The sequence below is a fragment of the Garra rufa genome, chromosome 9 (genome assembly GCF_049309525.1).
Source record: "Garra rufa chromosome 9, GarRuf1.0, whole genome shotgun sequence".
In the NCBI taxonomy this organism is placed as follows: Eukaryota; Metazoa; Chordata; class Actinopteri; order Cypriniformes; family Cyprinidae; genus Garra; species Garra rufa.
The window spans coordinates 10,251,131-10,271,543 of NC_133369.1; the positions used below are offsets into that span (position 1 = coordinate 10,251,131).

Below are 20,413 nucleotides of genomic sequence, written 5' to 3' on the forward strand. Positions count from 1 at the left end.
TTTTGTATTCATCTTTTATGGACAATGTAGATCAAAATAATGCAGACATTATGGTTACGAAACCATTAATAATTTCAAATTCTCTGTTCTTGTAATTTAGGTTAGTAAAATGATGATTCAAGCTAAACTGTATCAACTGGCAGAAGGACTACAACGGGTCTGGTCCAGAATATGTGGTCTCTACACAACCAACGCCACAAAAAGCTGGAAGGAAAAACTTATCCTCCTGGTGACCTGTTTCACCACCAGCCTCATTCTGAGCACCTTTCTCTTCCTCATCCTCCACTTATCCTTTAAATGTGTTCAGGAGGTCTCGGTTCCCTTCACTTGTGTTTTTTGTATAAGCCTAACACCAGCAATGTATTTCTCAGAAAGGATACGCTGTTTTGGAGCCTTGATTTTGATCTCAATGGGTATGAAACAAGTGAAGAGCCTTCTTCTCGCTTTAGGAACCAGTTCGGTGATTTTCTTCAACATCCAGAACACATTACGAAACATGCGGCTGCTGGCAAAAGGCCTCCTCTGCAACTTGGAGGAAAAGTTATTGGATATTAATACAGAACCCCTGGGGAATTATATTAGAATGCTGAAGTGGGTTGGAAAGCAACTTAAAAATTACTTTAGGAACTTTCAGTTGGGAAGTTATTATGCTAATTTTACACTTAAAGCAAAGGTGGACTCGGAAGATTTTAAAATTCACCTCAGTGAGGCCGAAAAAGCTTTAAACCAGACTGCGCAAGACGTGTTAGCATTGACCAACGTTTTGTCGTCAATAGGGAAGATATTGTCTCCAACATTAGGTCTTTTATTTCTTGTACTGCTCACTGCTCTTTACCTGAGGAGATTCCACGTAGACAAAAAGTACAACAATATATACATCACGAAAACTTTCCGTTGTTTTGACGAGCGGGAAAAGGAGAAAGGAAAGCCGTGTGTTCTTCCGCTCAGCAAAAGCGAATCGGAACGTTATATAGTGACTCCTTCAATTCGTCCGACTGGTCGACGGTGGAAAGCCATGCTCAAGTTCAGTCTTCCCATATTCACCCATTGTCTCACCTGGCTGGTGTTTATCAGTCTAGACGCTCTGATTTACTGGCTTATTGTAGTTCTGAGCACACGACTCGGGGAAATGGAGCCACTTCGCGTTCCTGTGGGAATAAAAGTTCAGGTAAACAAAGAAGTTACACTATATAAATTGGATATGTTTATCATTTAGTGTTTTTACGTTTCTATAACTAAACTAAGTATGAAAATAATTGTATTTGTTCCACTGTGAACGTATTCCTATAAACATCAACTTTAGTTAGAAGGTACGTTAGAATAAATTTGTTTGATATAAAGACGGAAATGTTATAAATTGGCATTTACCAGCAATATTCATCATATCTTTCTGTTGTCTGAAAAAAGCAAGATATTTTTCGTGTAGGCTATCTGTAAATACAATTAGGCCTAAAGAATCCGGTTTCACTCTCTTTTAAGACCAAACACGTTTTCTAGTAGATATTTAAACATCCCTAAAACAGAATATATTTACTTGGGTGTGCAAGATATAAAGAATTGTTTTAGGAGGAGATATCATAAATTATACTTTTTGCTTGCAATATCCATCATATCTTGCTATTTTGTGAAGATAACAACAGATATTTTTCATATTTCTATAAATAAAAGCAATGTACCTTAGGTAGGCCTAAAGAATCAGGTTTCACTCTTTTTTATAACCAAATGTTTTCTAGTAATCCTTGAGTGTGCAAGATATAAAGGCTTGTTTTAGGAGGAAATGCCATAAATTAGCATTTTTACCAGCAATATTCATCATATCTGTGTGAAGATAACAACAGATATTTTTCATATTTCTATAAATAAAAGTAAGGTACTGTATGTAAGCCTAAAGAATCAGGTTTCACTCTCTTTTATAATCAAACACGTTTTCTAGTAAATAATATTCAAACATCCTTGAGTGTGCAAGATATAAAGACTTGTTTTAGGAGGAAATCATATCTGTTGTTACCTTCACACAATAGAAAGATATGATGAATACTGCTATCAAAAATGCTAATTTATGATAAATTAGCATTTTTGATAGCAGTATTCATCATATCTTTCTATTGTGTGAAGGTAACAACAGATATTTTTTCATATTTCTAAAAATAAAAGCAAGGTACCATAGGTAGGCATACACAATCCAGTTTCACTCTCTCTTTTTTTTTTTTTTTTTAACCAAACACGTTTTCTAGTAAATGTATTCAAACATCCTTTAATGTGCAAGATATAAAGACTTGTTTTAGGAGGAAATATCATAAATTAGCATTTTTGCTAGCAGTATTCATTATATCTTTCTATTGTATGAAGATAACAACAGATATTTTTCATATTTCCATAAATAAAAGCAATGCACCGTAGGTAGGCCTAAAGAATCAGGTTTCACTCTCTTTTATAATCAGACACGTTTTCTAGTAAATATATTCAAACATTCTTAAAACAGAATAAAGTTACTTGAGTGTGCAAGATAAAAAGACTTGTTTTAGGAGGAAATATAAATTAGCATTTTTACTAGCAATATCCGTCATATCTTTTAATTTTGTCAAGGCAATCACAGATATTTTTAATATTTAAGTACCATAGGTGTACCTAAAGAATCTGGTTTAACTCTCTTTTATAATCAAACTGTTTATAACTGGATCCATATATGACCGTATTTTGCTGTTTATGAATGTACCCACAGATATTGTACTTGTATTGGTAAATACAGTCACTTTGGTTATAGAATCCAGTTTCACTCTCATTCACATCTGAATTGATTGTGAACTAATGAAATTACAAATGTATTCTGCTCCAGTCTGAACATAACCACAGCTTTTATTTTAATTTCTATAGGTTTAAAGGGATTATTCAAAAATAAAAATGTTGCCCTAATTTCACGCCTTATGTCGTTTCAAACATGTATGACTTGCTTCATTAAAAAAAAAAAAAGTGAACAGTGAAAGTCAGTGAGGCCAAATGTTCGAACCACAGCATTCTATGTGAGGAAAGAAAGTCATACAATTCCAGATCGACATGAGGGTCAGTAACTGATGTCTGAATTTCATCTTATTATTTTCTATTTCTCTTTTGTTTTGAAAGGAAGCCACAATATTTCTAGGTTTACCTGTTGATGAGAATGCAAAAGGAGCAAACTTTTCCTACACGGTGTCTCTGTTTGAGAAGAAGTGTTTGCCTGAACCGGAACTGTGGCTCTATCAGTCTCTGGTTCCTCTGTCTGTCGTCCTGGCCTTGCTGGTTGTTCTGATTCTGCTGTCATCACAGATGATTCAGCTCAGGGTTGTGCTATCAGAGCAGTTCTTCTCAGATGTGGCAGAGAAAAGAGCTGCATATCTACATGCAAAGATTTTAAGAAAGCGGCGCAAAACTAAAGCAGAAGAGCATGAAGGACCTCTGAAGACTTTAGCCATGCAGGTTGGTCATGTTTTGCAGTAAATATATTCAATTATCTTTAAAACAGTACATTTCATGAACTTTTTCTGTTTTTATTGCAGCCCAGTTTTTGGTGCCCCTTACTCTTCCATAAGCACAGCACAAACCCTGACGCTGTTTAAATATGCTTGAAGTCTGCAACACACCAGCCATAATCGCAGGTTTGATGGAGTACATTCATAACGCAACATTCACACTTTTTTTTATCAAAAAGTGTACCTTGTATACAGAAAGGAGGTGTCCTGTTTGTGATGACCCAGTGATCAGTGTATGGTAAGCAAATGGATAATAGGCCATGGGGCCCTAGTGATCATTTTGAGCTGTATGGACCAAGGGGAGCCCTAGTGGTCATCGTGCACTGTTTGTGACCAGGGCCGTGGTTTTCATTTTACTCTTCAGGGGTTAACAGACCCAGATTGAGGTGGAAGTCATTGAGCAATGAACATTTGCATGTTTTAAAATTGTATCCTAATAGAATACAAAAGTTGGTAAGATTTTTTCAATGGTTTTGAAAGACCTTATGCTCACCAAAACTCCATTTATTTAATCACAAATACAGTAAAAACAGTATTATTGTGAAAAATTATTACAATTTACAGTAACTTTTCTACAGTAGTCAACATTTCAAGTGGATCAAAACCTTTCATCGAAGTTGTCCTAAGACCAAAACAATACCCGTTCTTGTCTTAGGACAACTTCAAATGTTGACTACTATATTTAATACGTTTTATGTAATTTATTCTTTTGATAGCGAAGCTGAATTTTCAAGAAACATGTCTTATGATCAGTGTTGTAAACCATTAATATTTAGTTCTATTTATTTGTATATATTATATATAGCATTTATTTGAAATATAATTCTTTTGTAATATTATAAATGTCTGTAGTGTCACTTTTAATCAATTTACTGCATCCTAGCTGAATAAAAGAAAAAAATCATGTCTTTGACAATACTGTATGGCATTTTTGGGAAGTGACTCAAAACAATCCACAGGACAATCTCAGAAATGGTCATTATTCAACACTAATGCATTAGTGATCCTTCAGTCATTCCTTGAAGCACATTTTTTCACTGTAGAGGGTTCTTGAGTATAGTATATTATAGTTTATTGGAGATAAAAACAGTTTTATGGGTTCTTCAGAGCAGTGCAGTGGTTTCTGGGTTCTTTACAGCACCAAAACTTTATTTGTGAAGCTTGAAAAGTTTTTTTCTGTGGCAAAGCCCTTTTTTGGTTTCTGTAATTTCATCATCATCTTCTGTAAATTTAACATTATTCTTATATTGCTACAGGGCTACAGATATGATTTCTCCAGTGTACGGTTCTCTGCACACAGCACTGGGCTTTCCAACCTAAACACAAAGATAGTATCATATTAACTACAGTTCTTATAACGCACAATGACCACATTTCAAAATTTTAGGGGATGCTGGGCAGTCTTAAAGCAGAGCCTAAAACTCGTCTCACCTTTTCCCGCTGATTAATTCTCTTGTACACAAATTCAGAGAAGGGTTTCCGTGGGATGTATCGTCCCGCACCCGGTTTTGTGAACAGTTGCCCGTTTTCATAAACCACTTTTCCCCCGGAGATTGTGACGACTGGAAGTCCATGACACAGCATTCCCTCAAAAATGTTATAGTCCACCGCCTGGTGGTGAGTCTTTGCTGAAATCACCCTAAAAACAACATAAGATACAAATAAAAACAAAAGACATTCATATGCAAGTTGACTTACTGAATTATCATATATAATGGCATTTATATGTAATGTAAACCAGTAAATGTGTACATATAAATATATATACAGTTGAGGCGAAAAGTTGACATACACTTTGCAGAATCTGCAAAATGTTAATTATTTTACCAAAATAATAAATTTTATTTTAATTTAGTACTGACCTGAATAAGATATTTGACATTAAAGATGTTTACATATAGTCCAGAAGAGAAAATAATAGTTTAGTAATTTATAAAAAAAATGACCCCATTCACAAGTTCACATCTTTTCTTAACTTTCTGGTCCCAACAATGTTTTGGTTTTTCAGCATTTTTGTGTATTTGAACCCTTTCCAACAATGACTGTATGACTTGAGATCCATCTTTTCACACTGAGGAAAACCGAGGGACTCATATGCAACTATTACAGAAGGTTCAAACGCTCAATGATTTCAGAAGAAAAAAATTATGTATTAAGTGCAATTGAATTTGAAGATCAGGGTAAATTTAACTTATTTTGTCGTCTGGGAAACATGCAGATATCTTCTGTAGCTTCTGAAGGGCAGTACTAAATGCTACAAAATAAGAAAAATCTACACATCTTCATACTGTTTAAATGTTTACACCCTTGGCTCTTAATACATAGTTTTTCCTTCTGAAGCATCAGTGAGCGTTGAACCTTCTGTAATAGCTGCTATTGAATCCCTCACTTGTCCTCAGTGTGAAAAGATGGATCTCAAAATCATACAGTCATTGTTGGAAAGGGTTCAAATACACAAAAAATGCTAAAACAACAAAAACAAAGAATTTGTTGGACCTGAAGGATTTTTTTGAAGAACAGAGAGCAGTTTAACTGTTCAGGACAAACAAGGGATTCATGAACAACTATTACTTTAAAAAAATCATTTAGGTAACAACACAGTATTAAGAATCAAGCGCATGTAAGCTTTTGAACGGGGTAATTTTTATAAATTCAGTTATTCAGATCAGTACTAAATAAAAGATAACATGCATTTTGTATGATCCCTCTTATTTTGGCAAAATAATTAACATTTTGCAGATTCTACAGTTTTTCAGCCCAAATCTGTTGTTTCCCATATTCAGCTTTTTTTTTTTTTACCATTCTATTGCTGTATCAGCGCAGCTCAAAGAATGAGCTCTGCATGGCCATCTGTCTCCCACACTGAGACCAACCAGCAAAAACAAGAGTTTTCCTATTAAGATGACAGCTGTCATCTTAAAAAGCTAATTTAGAAAGATAGTAAAAGTTATGGATTCCATCAATTGATATTGTGCAAAGGATACTAATTTTCATACTGTATTTGGCTTGACTGACAAACTTGTCTGTGCAAACGTTTTCATTAATTGATTTATAAATGAATAAAAATTGCATACCTTGTGCATTGTACCATTTCATGGCATGCATTTCATGCTTTTTATTGTTGCATCTATTATAATGCTGGGAAAGACAATAAACATTCCAGCATTTCAAAATGATGAATGCTACAGTCCCAAAATTGAGGGTAAAGGTTGTGCTGCTGGAAATATATTGCATAAAATATTGCTAACTCATTCTAATCCTCTGACAGTTTCTCTTTGCAGTTTCTTTCTGCAAAAGTTTTAATTTATGGTGCTTGTAGAAAAACACAGACTCCTTGGTTTGTAAAACGCTAATAAATGCACCTGACCGCACTTTCTAGATTGATGCTATATGAACTTTGGTAAAACTTAAATATGTAAAATTTTCAGTGTTATGCTTTATAAATATCACAGGTTGTCTCAAAAACTTTGAACACTGTCTGTGTGGCACTATGAAAATTCCCTATTTATATGTTAATGACCTGTCTAATGCTCAACCAATAGTGTGAGTTGGGGGTGGGGCTTGTCTGTTGATCATTGGCTGACAAGCGGCATGTTTGCAGTTTCAAATTTTTAACTGGTGGTAAATTATTTACTGTATTAATATTAATAAATCTAACAGCTTATTGAACATTGGTGGCTTGGTGCCTAAGAATAACCCTTACAGGCGGTAAATAATGACGCTTTATACTAATAATTATCTGAAAGATGGATAATTATGCAATCTCACAGTTGAATTGCCTGTCAGTCCAATCAAATGTCAGGTTTATGCATATATCTTGGACAACTGCCTTGCTTTCCATGAATTTCTGCTAAGAACATAACATCCAGTTGACCCTAATTGTCTAATATGGACCCAGAAACGTCACTGGTCTCTTATTAGCGCATCTTACACAAGCGTTCAGCTCTGATTAACGCAGCGGTGCTGTGCGCTAAATTTCAGTACATTGCTCCTCGCTGCTTAACACACATCAGCGGTTGGTTATTTGCCTAGAGGGAGCTAGCCCAGATTCACGGGGAAAAGGAGCAGTAACGTGGCCCAATTACATAAGACCCACGGCCGTCTGCTGTTTCCGTCCTCTCCTCTCATGCGTCCGCTTTACAAACGACGTGTTTGAGCAGGAAGAATGCTTGAGTTTCTCCATTTATGGTCACGTCTTTGCAACCAATCCGCTGTATTAATGTTTTGTCATGGCAACATCTGCCTCAGTACTTTCAGCACCTATAGAACCTGTATGACCCCATTTATGCAGAAACTTGCTTAACCTTCATACCAGGTATTTAAAAAAAAAACTACAGACATTTATGCATTTCAAAGCATTTTTAGCTATTTATTTCAGGTCCAAATATGTGACCTAATATAAGGACCCTCCAAAAACTGAAGTATATGGATTTCATTTTCTAAATACTGTATGCTCATTTCAGTTGAAGAACAAAAACATAGCAATTCATGTGATGTACAAAGCTCAACAACACTGCTGACTTATTCAATTACAAATAATCTCAAGCACTCATGAAATGAAGATATGTAAAAGTTAAAGCTGAAGCCCATGAAACGAGAAGGCTGGATTTTAAATTGTACAATCAAAACCTTATGCCACATTATTGCGTAACGTTAAGGCACTGATTTATCATGCAGAATGGTTCTGTTTTCTTTAAAGAAATTCAAGGAAAAACTAGATTTTTACATTTTCTGAGTGCTGCTTGCATGCTAAGTGCTTGTGCATGTGAAAAATCAAAACCGGCTTCATGCAACAGGCCTGCAGTCTTAATGATATTTTTTTTTTTCTGTGGCTCAAGTGCCTCTTTCAATTAAAGTTTATGGGGCATTTTTTCCCTTTTTATTATCCACCAGGTGGAAATTATAAGTCTGATGATTTAGAAAAATTGAAGTACACATTTCCTCAAATAAGCTGCACAATTTCAGATATCATTTGTGTCCAAATACTTCGCTTTAGCAGTTTGTTTAAATGCCAGACCCTTAAGTATGACTTGCTTCCTGACTTGCTTTACTAGTAAATAGAGTGCTGCAGCTGTGACGTCAAAACCCAGAAGACTAATTCACCATAGTAAGATACCGTGAAAGGATTTTATATTGTGGCTTTGCAGTTTAAAAGTAAAATAAGATCTGCTGTAAATCTAAACTGACAATACTTGAAAGGTTTACTCAACAGTGCAAATTACATACACTCATACTGAAAATGTCAATTGCAAAGCAGTTTTTTAATTTGTGTTATATTAAGTAACTAACTAAATGTGTGCAGTTTAACTTTCGTCAAGTTACATTTACCACAGACTTTATTTTTTGTTGTTTTGAAATGGTGAAATAGTCTTTTGAAATAGATGCATAGCTGCAGCCCTCTGCTAAATGTATTTAAACTAGATTTTGAATTCGTATTGAATGTCTGGCAGTTCGAAATGTCTGCACAATGAACCAGGGCTCATTATTCATTAGAGCATATAAATGAGGTCACATGTAGTTTTCTAGGCTGCTGTGAGTTACCTGGTGGCCTTTGAGTCCCATATGACCAGGTCTGCATCTGAGCCTTTAGCAATTCTTCCTTTTCGGGGATAAAGGTTGAAGATTTTTGCTGCGTTAGTACTGGTGACAGCTACAAACCGGTTTTCGTCCATTTTTCCGCTGTGCTGGGAAAAATAAAAACCCAAATTGTGAGTTATTTTGGATGGTTGCTGCACCTCACTTCCAAGAATGAGAAAGTTAAAGCTCAGCGTTACAGATAGATAGCTGGACAGAAAGAGACAGTATCTGTGACTTTATTTAGTAGGTTACGTCTGTCTATTAAAGAGTGAATTAATGAAAACTAATGAGAAGTACTGACCACTCCCTTCTCCCATATTACAGACATCCTGTCTTCGACACCATTGACTCCGTTTGGGATTTTGGTGAAGTCGTCTTTCCCAAGAGCTTTCTGGCACACTGAGAATGTGCAGTTATCTGTTCCTGTTACACTTAGATCATCACTGTAAAATAATGCACATTATTATCTCATCATTTATGATGTTTTTAATATTATTTATTTTTTTAACTTTAATGAAATTATTAAAGTTCCTACATACTTGGCCAGCAGGTCCATCAGATATCCAGGGGTACTGGGGTCTGGTCTCAAAGGTGGGCCCATGACAAAACTAGCAGCATGAGCCCAATCCTTATGCCAATAGTGAGTGCCATCTATGCCCAGTCCAGCCGCAATGGGCTCTCCAAACACCACTCGACCTGATGAGAAACAGACAGTGTGATGAAGGATCAATACTGAGTGTTTGATAATCAAGTTTAGAAATGTAGAAATCAAGTAATATCACCTCAAACGTGCCAAAATCAGCTCACATTTGCTGTGAATAATAAGCTTTTCTTATTCCATCTCACGCACCGTTTCTGCGAGCATTAGCCACCACCTTCGCTGCAGATTTGCTCATGACGTGCACTACATAGAGCGGGCAGTTAGCAGCATGGGCGATTGTGATGGCACGCTGTGTGGCCTCGGCCTCCACTTCCTCTGGACGGCACATCTCGTGGCCCTCAGGACCCGTGATGCCCAGAGAGAGCATACGCTTAGCACCCTGTGTTAGAAAACAAGCAAATCAATATTCACAGAAAATCAAATCTATACATGCTCTGTGAGACAGCAATCAACTGTATTTCAGCAGCCTGCATCAGCATCAGATTTAGCAACTATAATATAAAGATTCTGAATAATATATAACATTTCTGAAGGAAATAACAAGCTTGTAAAGCAGAAAAAGTATTGTACACATTTATATTTTCAGAAGAAAACAGAAAGAGTAATGCTTGCCACAATGCTAACCATTTTATTCTCATAGCTTCATAAAATTACAGTTGAGCCACTGATGTCAGATGGACTATTTTACTACCTTTCTGGGCCTTGAACATGTCAGTTGCATTGCTGTCTATGCAGGGCCAGAAAGCTCGTTGACTTCATCAAAAATATCTCAATTTGTGTTCTAAAGAGTTTTTTGGGATTGGAACGACATGAGGGTGAGTAATTAATGACAGAATTTTCATTTTTAGGTGGACTATCCCTTTAAGTTCTTTTCGTGATATGTCTGAAGGGAGATCAATTTGACAATGTTGTTGTCTGTACATGAAAAACACTTCAGTTTTTAGATCAATCATTGTTATGTTCCGGAAATCAATAGGATTTGGCTCTAAATTTCTCTGTGTCACCCTGTTCTGGTGCTTTTTGGAATGGAAAAACAATTTAATAGGTTAATTTGCATTTGCATAATTAGTGAAGGCAGGTATTAAAGTTTACCAAGAGGCTTTAAAAACCTGTAGTTTAATGGATCCTGGGAAGAGAAAAGAGGAGGGAGAGACTGCGTGTGAATGCTAAAAGTGTAAGTGTGAATACTGAGAGACTATAGAGGGTTTGCATTTATGTCACAATTTGGTCAGTTACCCGCATGCGCTGCCATATTGATGATACTCGGATGTAAACCACAGCATGGACTGCACAGTTAATGAACTACTGAATACATTGTTCTGCTAATTTCTGCTGTCTAAACCATGGAAAAAAAAACTGTATGGAAACTGCAAAATCATATAGAGAAAAACTTAGTAAGCAGGTAAGGGTGCAATATTTTGACAAACTGAAGTTAATAGGTGGTAAAGATACGTACTAGCAGTATTAATTAAGATATTAGCCTAATATTTCACCTACTTGACCGAAAATTATAAGAACAAACACGAATGTTGTCAAGATTCTTGCCCTGGAAATCCTGGTTTAGGAACCACAAAAACCTTTTATTTCTCAGAAAGTTTTTTTGCACTCTTCTGCTTGATTTGTTATCACTTTTGGCAGTCTATAGTAATCCAAATGTTTTTTCCGGTCTGACCAATTAGTACAGCACAAATCATGACAATAATTGACCATTTTCAACCGTAATAATCACCAAAATATGTGAGTTTTGTTCAGTTTAGTGGCATTGTTTACGTTCAGTGCCGCTGTGAAACCACTATGATTTGTGTCTTTAAGAATTCAGCTTAAGGTTTGTTTTCATTTAAGAGACACAGAGAGGAAGTATTTCTTTGTTCTTTTGGAATCATATTAGTGGTGGGCATAGATTAATTTTTTTAATCTAGATTAATCTAGATTAAATCTTGGAATTAATCTAGATTAAAATGGCTAATTTGAATTCTGCTGAAGGCATTCAGAATATGTGTGCTACCCAAATAATGACTAAAAGTAAGTCTTTGAGAATGGTTTTCTCAAGCCAGGTGGCGCTTTAGACCAGGCGCTCATCTCCTGTTTCCAAACTGCATCACAAACTGCTCAATAAAGCTGTTCTATGATAATTTGTTGATGAAAATAAATTATGTTCCATAAGATGTACTTGTGTTTACTAACTAACTAACAATGAAATTATTTTTTCTACCTATTAGACCCTAAACTTAGCCCTTACTGTAATAAAAAAACAGTATTATTGTTGTACAGTGTGATAAAAATATACATATACGTATATATATCTATGGTAGCCAGTGTTTCCCCTACGTTTCCAGCTTTTGGGGGGTGGGGATACATGTTACACCGTACTTTTATTTTGACAGGTTGCCGTGAAGTTTCTGTGTATACAGTATGATATGATGCAGTTTTCTCAAATGAAACGGTAAAAGTGACACTCACAGCAGTTTTGGAGATTGAGTTTATACATACAGCTAGGCAAACGGAACATACCGGATTCATATTAAAACGGTCTTTTTGCATTTCAGTTTTCACAGACACTAGTCCATATCGCGATTTGAATTAAGTGACAGACCAACATTTGATTTATGAATCCAAAAAACGACGAATTTACGTGGCATTTCGCGCTATGGTAGATTCGGTTTTTATGAATGGAGGACGACGCGATCCCGTCTGTGTTTTGGCGGAGGAGACGTAAACGCGCGACCATATTCTATAGTCTTCGGTATACATCCGCGTTAAACTATCAAGGTGAAAGTCATCATAGCTTGCGTAGTTTAGACCCAGCTCCCAACCCAAATTTGAGAATAGATTAACGGCGATATTTTTTTTTATCGCCCGATAAGAGTCTCACGTTAACGCAGCACGTTAACGCCGATAACGGCCCACCACTAGCCTAAATAAATCATATACTTATCTTTTGAGAAACTAATGTTCCAGTACCTGAAGGAGAGCGGCCTCTCTTTAGAGTTGTTGTTTCAGATATGTGTTTTAGTCTTTGTCAAGTCTGGTCTTGATGTGTTTTATCCTACCTGAGGCTCTAACTGACTGATTTGTTACACCTTCTCTCCCTGTACATGATTTACATAGTCTTTTGGAAATAATGAAAAACATACAGTAGCTAGCCTTAAATCCAGCTTCATTAACTCATTTATGTATGTGGTGCCCTCCAGTGGAATCATATTTCATCATGTTTGTAATTGCCTTGTGATTTGTTCTAAGAATGCAAAATGTATTTCAAATAATGTTTATATTCATCAGAAATTGCAGAAATATCTACTTTTAGTGGTAAATCATAATAAACTGCTTCATTGAACTCTGACCAATCAAGACTAGCATGACACATCTGGTTCTTTCTAGGGCTTTTTGCCACATATTGTGCAACAGACAGTGTAAAAATAAATGTGGTCAGTAGCTGGTTATTATTAGTTTTATAACACAATCACATGAAAAATCATTATTTGTAGAATATATCCTTGACCTTTTGACCAAATATAATTTGTAATATGTCACTTACTTAGTTTAAAGGCACAGGGCAGTTCTTGTGTAACATGGCCTGTTTGTTTAGGGCTTGATCAGCTTTGCATTCAAAGAATGATTTACAAGAAACACCTGCACACTGGTTTACTCTTAAATCATGGTGAAGTTTAACTCATGGAGTGAAAGAACAAAAAGCTTTGGGAAATTTCTATGCCAACAGATCAAACACTCTTATTTTATTGGTATGGAATGGATGGTTTTACTAAGAACATTTAACATCTATGAAAACTTTCCATTCCAAAAAATGTTCTTTATAGTTGAAAAAATGTAAATGTTCCTCACACTAAGAAAAAATGTTCTTTTAAGAACGTTTCACTGAAATGTTCTTTGGGGAAATGGTTGTCTTTTTGGAGCCTTTAATTTTAAGACTGAATAATAAAGAAGATACTTTAACTAATAGCTACTCTTGCATATGCATAGCAGTCTGCTTAGAGAACCATCCAAAAGAGCTTCTGTCCTTCCATAAATTGTTCTCCCCTCATATCTGGCATCATGTTTAAAGTACCTTAAGGGGTTGTGTGTCATTTCAAACATTATTCCATGGTAGTTCCCTGAATCTGAATGGTAGCAAAGATGCAAGCAAAATGCAAAATTAAAAATTTAAAGATGTAAATCTAAACTCAGTTACCTCTGCAATAAGGTCTCCATTCTCTGCATGGACTTGAGCTATTGCTCCAATCTCTTTACACTGGGCAAATACAGCATAAAGCTCATGGTCACGCAGCATGAAGACGTCTTTGTATGCCATGAACATCTTAAAAGAGTTGACACCTTTCTCACAAACAAGAGTCTCCATTTCCTTCTTGACCTAGAGAAAGTCACAGATTTATATGTTAGTGTTAATGATATATCATCACATTTACAGTCAGATAAAAATCCTATGTGATGACCTTAGTGCAACTTTCATAAATAAAATTTATGAAAAAATAGTAATTTATTTATTTCTAATTATATGGTAGTAGCCATACAGTGTCATCCCACCAGGTTACTGCCATATGAAGGGAGTAATCACAGCAGACTTTGGGGTCAGCCGTTGTTCTCCACCGCTCATAGGCTTCCAAGAGTGAACACCCCTTCTGTGGGATGACAAAGTCCAGGATCATGGTCGTGCCTCCTGCGACTGCGGCCTGTGGACACAAGGTATTATGTAGCAAAGTAAAGATGCGGATCATCAACAAACATGTTACAAATTAACTGTCTAGTTACATCTTAATCACCATGGGTGATGACCTTTGACTACCCACAATTCTGTATAAACACCCTCTTTATGTCATTGTGTCATGGACTCTAATTTATTAACATGATCAAAACTTTGCTAAAAAAACTGTTGCACACAATCCACTACACAACATCTGATTGATAGCTCATACTTTTTAACAAGTAAAAGGCCTTTTAGTATAATTCTAAATGTTCACCTTCAGGTGTGAAATCTTTATCTTTATTTGATTATCAATATTTTTTTGAGGAACATTCATTTGTTCATCTCTCAATCATCAGTGTACTTTGCATTGCATTATATGTTATGCCCCCCTAAAAAAATAAACAAAAAATACAATACAATACAAATCACAAAACTAACTGAAAAAACATATTTCTTTTATATTTTGTACGGTTCTGGGTCAATAGTTTATGTATCAGATGACATTCAACTGACTAGGCGTGTTTCCATTACAGATTTGCGCAAAAATTTGCCGATATTTGATAAATGTCGATTGGAAAGTATTGCGAAATAACTAGCTGCGTTTCCATTACCCCTTAAATTGCGCAAAATGAAATTGCGAATTGAAAATAAGCATAATGGAAACGCGTCAACTGCGCAAAAACTCCCATATATCGCAAAAAAGTTTTTACGCTCGCACGAGGTGGTTTTTCAGGCAATTCGAAAAAGGAATGGAAACGTTTTTTCCACATTTACAGGTCACATTCGATTAAATATAGCCATATTCCCCCAAAAAATCCATTGCTATGACTTATCGTGAGAGGAAAAAATAACATTTTAGTCGCATAACATCAGTTAATGGAAACGCCGTTATTTCGCAGTACTTCGCAGTAATCGACATTTGTAAAATATCGCCAAAGTTTTTCGCAAATCTGTAATGGAAACGCGCCTAATGATGTGACTGAAACAATTTTTTTCCTCTCGCGATAAGTCATGGCAACGGATTTTTGTGGGATTTTTTTGCTATATTTAATTGAATGTGACCTGTAAATGCGAAAAAAAAAAACGTTTCCATTGCTGTTTTGTGAAATATTCCTTTTTCGAATTGCCTGAAAAACCACCACATGCGAGCGTAAAAACTTTTTTTTCCCGATATATGAGAGTTTTTGCGCAATTGACGTGTTTCCATTAGGCGTATTTTCAATTTGCATTTTTCAATTTGCGCAATTTAAAGGGTAATGGAAACCCAGTTAGCCCAATATATAATATAAATATAAGCCCAAATACCACAAAAATCCATTGCCATGACTTATCGCGAGAGGAAAAAGTAGGCGCATTTCCATTACAGATTTGTGCAAAACTTTGGCGATATTTTATAAATGTCCATTAAAAAGTAATGCTAAGTGATGGTGTTTCCATTAACCAATGTTATGCAACTAAAACGTATTTTTTTCCTCTCGCGATAAGTCATGGCAATGGATTTTTGTGGGATTTTGGCTATATTTAATAGAATGTGACCTGTAAATGCGAAAAGGCCGTTTCCATCACTGTTTGCCAGATATTCCTTTTTCGAATTGCCTGAAAAACCACCTCATGTGAGCATAAAAACTTGTTTGCGATATATGGGAGTTTTTCCAGTAGGCGTATTTTCAATTCGCATTTTTCAGATTGCGCATTTCAAAGGGTAATGGAAACGCAGCCCAATATATAATATAAATATAAGGCCAAATCCCACAAAAATCCGTTATCATGACTTATCGCGAGAGGAAACAATTACATTTCAGTTGCATACCATAGGTCAGGGATCATCAAAACTGGACCTCGAGATCCATTTTCCTGCAGAGTTTAGCTCTTACCCTCATCAAACACACCTGAGCATGCTAATCAAGGTCTTCAGGATCATTAGAGAATAACAGGTAGGTGAGTGTGATCAGGGTTGGAGCTAAACTCTGCAGCGCATTGGACCTCCAGGGTAAGATTTGGGGAACCCTGCCATAGTTTAATAGAAACCCCGTCATTTTGCAATACTTTCTAATCGATATTTATAAAATATCGCCAAAGTTTTGAGCAAATCTGTAATGGAAACACGCCTTATGTCGGTAGATGAAATTAAATGTTCTGATTTAAGCACAATGAGCTTATTTGCATTGCTCGGTGTACAAGAATACTGTAAATTAGTCACAGTAAAGAGGGGAAACTGGAAGGAAGGAACAATGAGTAATGCATTCGAGTGGGTAGATCAAAGTTGTACATTTACAACATTCAATAATGGATTTCCCCCGATGAGCAACTAACAAACATGACATAAATTAGAATTATAATATCCTCACAATTATGCTCCTCCTTAGAGAAAAATGGTATCTGTGAGGATTTCCAGTCAGGTTTTAGACCGTATCATAACACTGAGACTGCTCTTATTAGAGTTACAAATGACCTGCTCTTGTCAACCGATCGTGGTTGCATCTCCCTATTAGTGCTACTGGATCTTAGTGCTGCATTTGATACTATTGAAACACAACATTCTTTTAAATAGACTTGAAAATTATGTAGGCATTAATGGTAGTGCACTGGCATGGTTCAAATCGTACTTATCAGACCGTCATCAGTTTGTGACAATAAATGAGGAGGTATCATTTAAATCGCAAGTGCAGTATGGAGTACCTCAAGGCTCAGTACTAGGGCCATTACTTTTTACGCTTTACATGTTACCCTTGGGAGATATCATCAGGAAACATGGTGTTAGCTTTCATTGTTACTCTGATGATACTCAGCTCTATATTTCTTCACGGCCCGGCGAAACATACCAATTTGAAAAACTAACAGAATGCATAGCTGATATTAAACAATGGATGGCGAATAACTTCCTACTGTTAAATTCTGAAAAAACAGAGGTGTTAATTATTGGACCTAAAACCTCCACAAGTAATAACCTAAAACACAGTCTAATACTAGATGGCTGCTCTGTAAATTCGTCATCATCAGTTAGGAACCTAGGTGTCCTTTCGATAGCAATCTCTCCTTTGAAAGCCACATTTCTAGCATTTGCAAAACTGCATTTTTCCATCTTAAAAATATATCGTAAATTACGACCTATGCTGTCAATGTCATTCATGCGTTCATGACCTCGAGGGTAGATTATTGTAATGCTTTATTGGGTGGTTGTTCTGCACGCTTTAATAAACAAACTCCAGCTGGTCCAAAATGCAGCAGCAAGAGTTCTGACTAGAACCAGAAAGTATGACCATATTAGCCCGGTTCTGTCAACACTGCACTGGCTCCCTATAAAACATCGTATAGATTTTCAAATCTTGCTAATTACTTATAAAGCCCTCAATGGTTTAGCTCCTCAGTACTTGAGTGAGCTCCTATCACATTATAGTCTCTCACGTCCGCTGCGTTCTCAAAATTCTGGCAATTTGATAATAACTAGAATATCAAAATCAACTGCCGGCGGCAGATCATTTTCTTATCTAGCACCTAAACTCTGGAACAATCTACCCAACACTGTTCGGGAGGCAGACACAATCTGTCAGTTTAAATCTAGATTAAAGACACATCTCTTTAACCTGGCTTACACATAAAACATTAACACATTCCTATAATTCAAATCCGTTAAAGGATTGTTAGGCTGCATTAATTAGGTCGACCGGAACCGAAAACACTTCCCATAACACCTGATGTACCCATTGCATCGTAAAAAGAATGGCATCTACGCTAATATTAGTCTGTTTCATTCTTATTCCGTAGCCACCAGACCCAGCCTGTATCCGGATCAGATGGTCACTGCAGTCCCCCGGATCCAGTCCGTACCCAGCTTAGATCATGGATCACCACCTGGAGATGACTTCTATAGCCCTGAAAGTCAACCAGATGAGCTCCAGAGACGGATCATCAATAAAGACCTCGCCAACCTAGACGGCCATCGGCGCTACTCCACAGGAACCTGATGAGTTCTCTACAATCAGACATTGTTACAAACTGCTGGTTTGGTCTGGCCAGAGGAGAACTGGTCCCCGACTGAGCCTGGTTTCTCCCAAGTTTTTTTTTTCTCCATTTCTGTCACCTGTGGAGTTTTGGTTCCTTGCCGCTGTCGCCTCTGGCTTGCTTAGTTGGGGACACTTTCCAGCGATATCCTATACTATTTGAACTGAACTGGATGGTGATATCACTGAATTCATTGATGAACTGCCTTTAACTGAAAATTGATTGTTTACAATAATGCGTTACTTACACACTATTGTGCTGTTTAAATACTGTGCAGTTGCTTTGACACAATCTGTATTGTTAAAAGCACTATATAAATAAAGGTGACTTGAGTTGAAGTATGAGACTATTGCAATGAATAGTTTTATAGGGGCTCCAGACAGTAACAATGTTTAATTAAAAAATGTTTATATTTTATTTCAAAATTTAACACAATTAATTCAAATGAGTTAAGGAACGATAACGGATGTGCAAAACGTATTTCATAAGTTGCATTTACCTTGGTACCAGTATGAAAGTCATCCACAGCTGTGGTGCCCATGAATGACAGCTCCATGTGTGTGTGAGTGTCTATTCCACCCGGCAGCACGAGTCTGTCTGTGGCATCGATGACCCGTGTGCCAGCTGCTACCTGCAGATCTGAGCCAACTGCACTAATAACTCCATCTTCAATATACACGTCTGCCATCTCAGAGAAATCCTCATTTACCACCTTCCCTCCTTTAATCAAAATCCGGCTTGGAGTCGTCATATTTTCTTTTGGATTACTAACGAATGCAAACGATTATTAAAAAGAGTCCAAATTATGCTCTGTAGATGAATTAGATTTTTTCAGTGAACATGCACAAACTCTATAGAAGCACTGTGTCTATCAGTGTTGGGTTAGAAGTGTGGTCTGCAAGACTGAATCTCTGTCTGTCTCTGGGTGCTTTTTTTTTTTTTTTTTTTTTAACTCACACATTTTATTGCGAAACCTGCCCAACCGACCTGTCCAGCCTGTTTTTGACTTGATGAGCATGATTTATCTGAGCTCGGTTCAAAAATCAATTCATCACTCCAAGTGTTTTCAGAAGCCACCAGGTTCTAAATTTTTTGAATAAACCTGTTCTCTTTAACATAATCTCCGTGTTGAACAAAAAGTGTCAGGATATCTTTAAAAGTTATAGAAACACGTGTTTTAACTCAATCAGTTAATAAACGTAAAATCCTGCACGAAAATAAAGTTGCTAGCAAGCGACTTTTAGCCAAGAAAAACGATCAAGAAACTTTTTTAAAATGCAGTGTGCATACTAATACAAACACATACATCTTACAAGAAAAACAAGTGCATGGATAAAAAAAAAAAAAAAAAAAAAACATTTATTTAACCAAATTAAAGTGAGCTTCATATATCTTTTTAGCTTTTCTGTTTCTAATATTATGCAAAGTTGTACCATATTGTTTAATTTATTTTATACAATGTTCACAATTTGGCTTAGCTTTAGCCCTTTTCTTTAGATGAATATGATATTTTCCAAGTAAAATAGGTTAATTAGTTGTGTAAGAAAAGAAATTGTATTTTTTAGAATCAATCTTGTACAAAAACAAACATGACATCATCAATTTCTATTTGTATTAATGTTCTAAACAAGCTAGAAATGAAGTTAGAGACATCTACTTATAAAATAATAACATCTACTTTTAAAATAATCTTGAGCATACACAATGAAGATGAAATCGCAGTTTCTTTAACAACACCACAAAAATCACAATTGTTTTCCATATCCAGTTCGAACCGTTCAAATAATTATTTGTATAATATTTTAAAAGATACCAAAACGAACAAGATGTACAGTAGGTCTACATAGAAATAGTAAACATGCCGTTGTTTTAGTCGTGGTTAAATTCCCCCCGCCTCAAGATGGCGCCATTTACTTAGGATTTAAGTGTGAGGAACTTGAATCCCAAATGAACCTTCTTCCTCAACAT

General features: G+C 36.1%; 2 protein-coding genes across 2 annotated transcripts; one reads left to right on the plus strand and one right to left on the minus strand.

Moving 5' to 3' along the window:
- Nucleotides 1-109: 109 nt before the first annotated feature.
- On the plus strand, nt 110-3,474 carry LOC141343143 (dendritic cell-specific transmembrane protein-like). Its single transcript, XM_073847744.1, has 2 exons — nt 110-1,168; nt 3,121-3,474. Exons 1-2 carry the CDS (start codon nt 110-112, stop codon nt 3,472-3,474), a joined length of 1,413 nt encoding a protein of 470 aa, XP_073703845.1.
- A 1,087-nt stretch (nt 3,475-4,561) lies between these two features.
- Nucleotides 4,562-19,353, minus strand: dpys (dihydropyrimidinase). Its single transcript, XM_073847304.1, has 9 exons — nt 18,945-19,353; nt 14,271-14,429; nt 13,931-14,110; nt 9,934-10,123; nt 9,623-9,779; nt 9,385-9,526; nt 9,048-9,190; nt 4,938-5,145; nt 4,562-4,822 (listed from the first exon to the last, which is right to left on the minus strand). Exons 1-9 carry the CDS (start codon nt 19,194-19,196, stop codon nt 4,757-4,759), a joined length of 1,497 nt encoding a protein of 498 aa, XP_073703405.1. The 5' UTR covers nt 19,197-19,353; the 3' UTR covers nt 4,562-4,756.
- Between the last annotated feature and the right edge of the window lie 1,060 nt (nt 19,354-20,413).

Coding starts and splice junctions, on each gene's coding strand:
- LOC141343143 (XM_073847744.1), top strand. CDS start 110: ATGATGATTCAAGCTAAACTGTATCAACTGGCAGAAGGACTACAACGG. Junction 1,169..3,120: donor CTGTGGGAATAAAAGTTCAG/GTAAACAAAGAA, acceptor TTGTTTTGAAAG/GAAGCCACAATATTTCTAGG.
- dpys (XM_073847304.1), bottom strand. CDS start 19,196: ATGACGACTCCAAGCCGGATTTTGATTAAAGGAGGGAAGGTGGTAAAT. Junction 14,111..14,270: donor TAACCTGGTGGGATGACACT/GTATGGCTACTA, acceptor GACTTTCTCTAG/GTCAAGAAGGAAATGGAGAC. Junction 4,823..4,937: donor GAATTAATCAGCGGGAAAAG/GTGAGACGAGTT, acceptor CTTTGTGTTTAG/GTTGGAAAGCCCAGTGCTGT.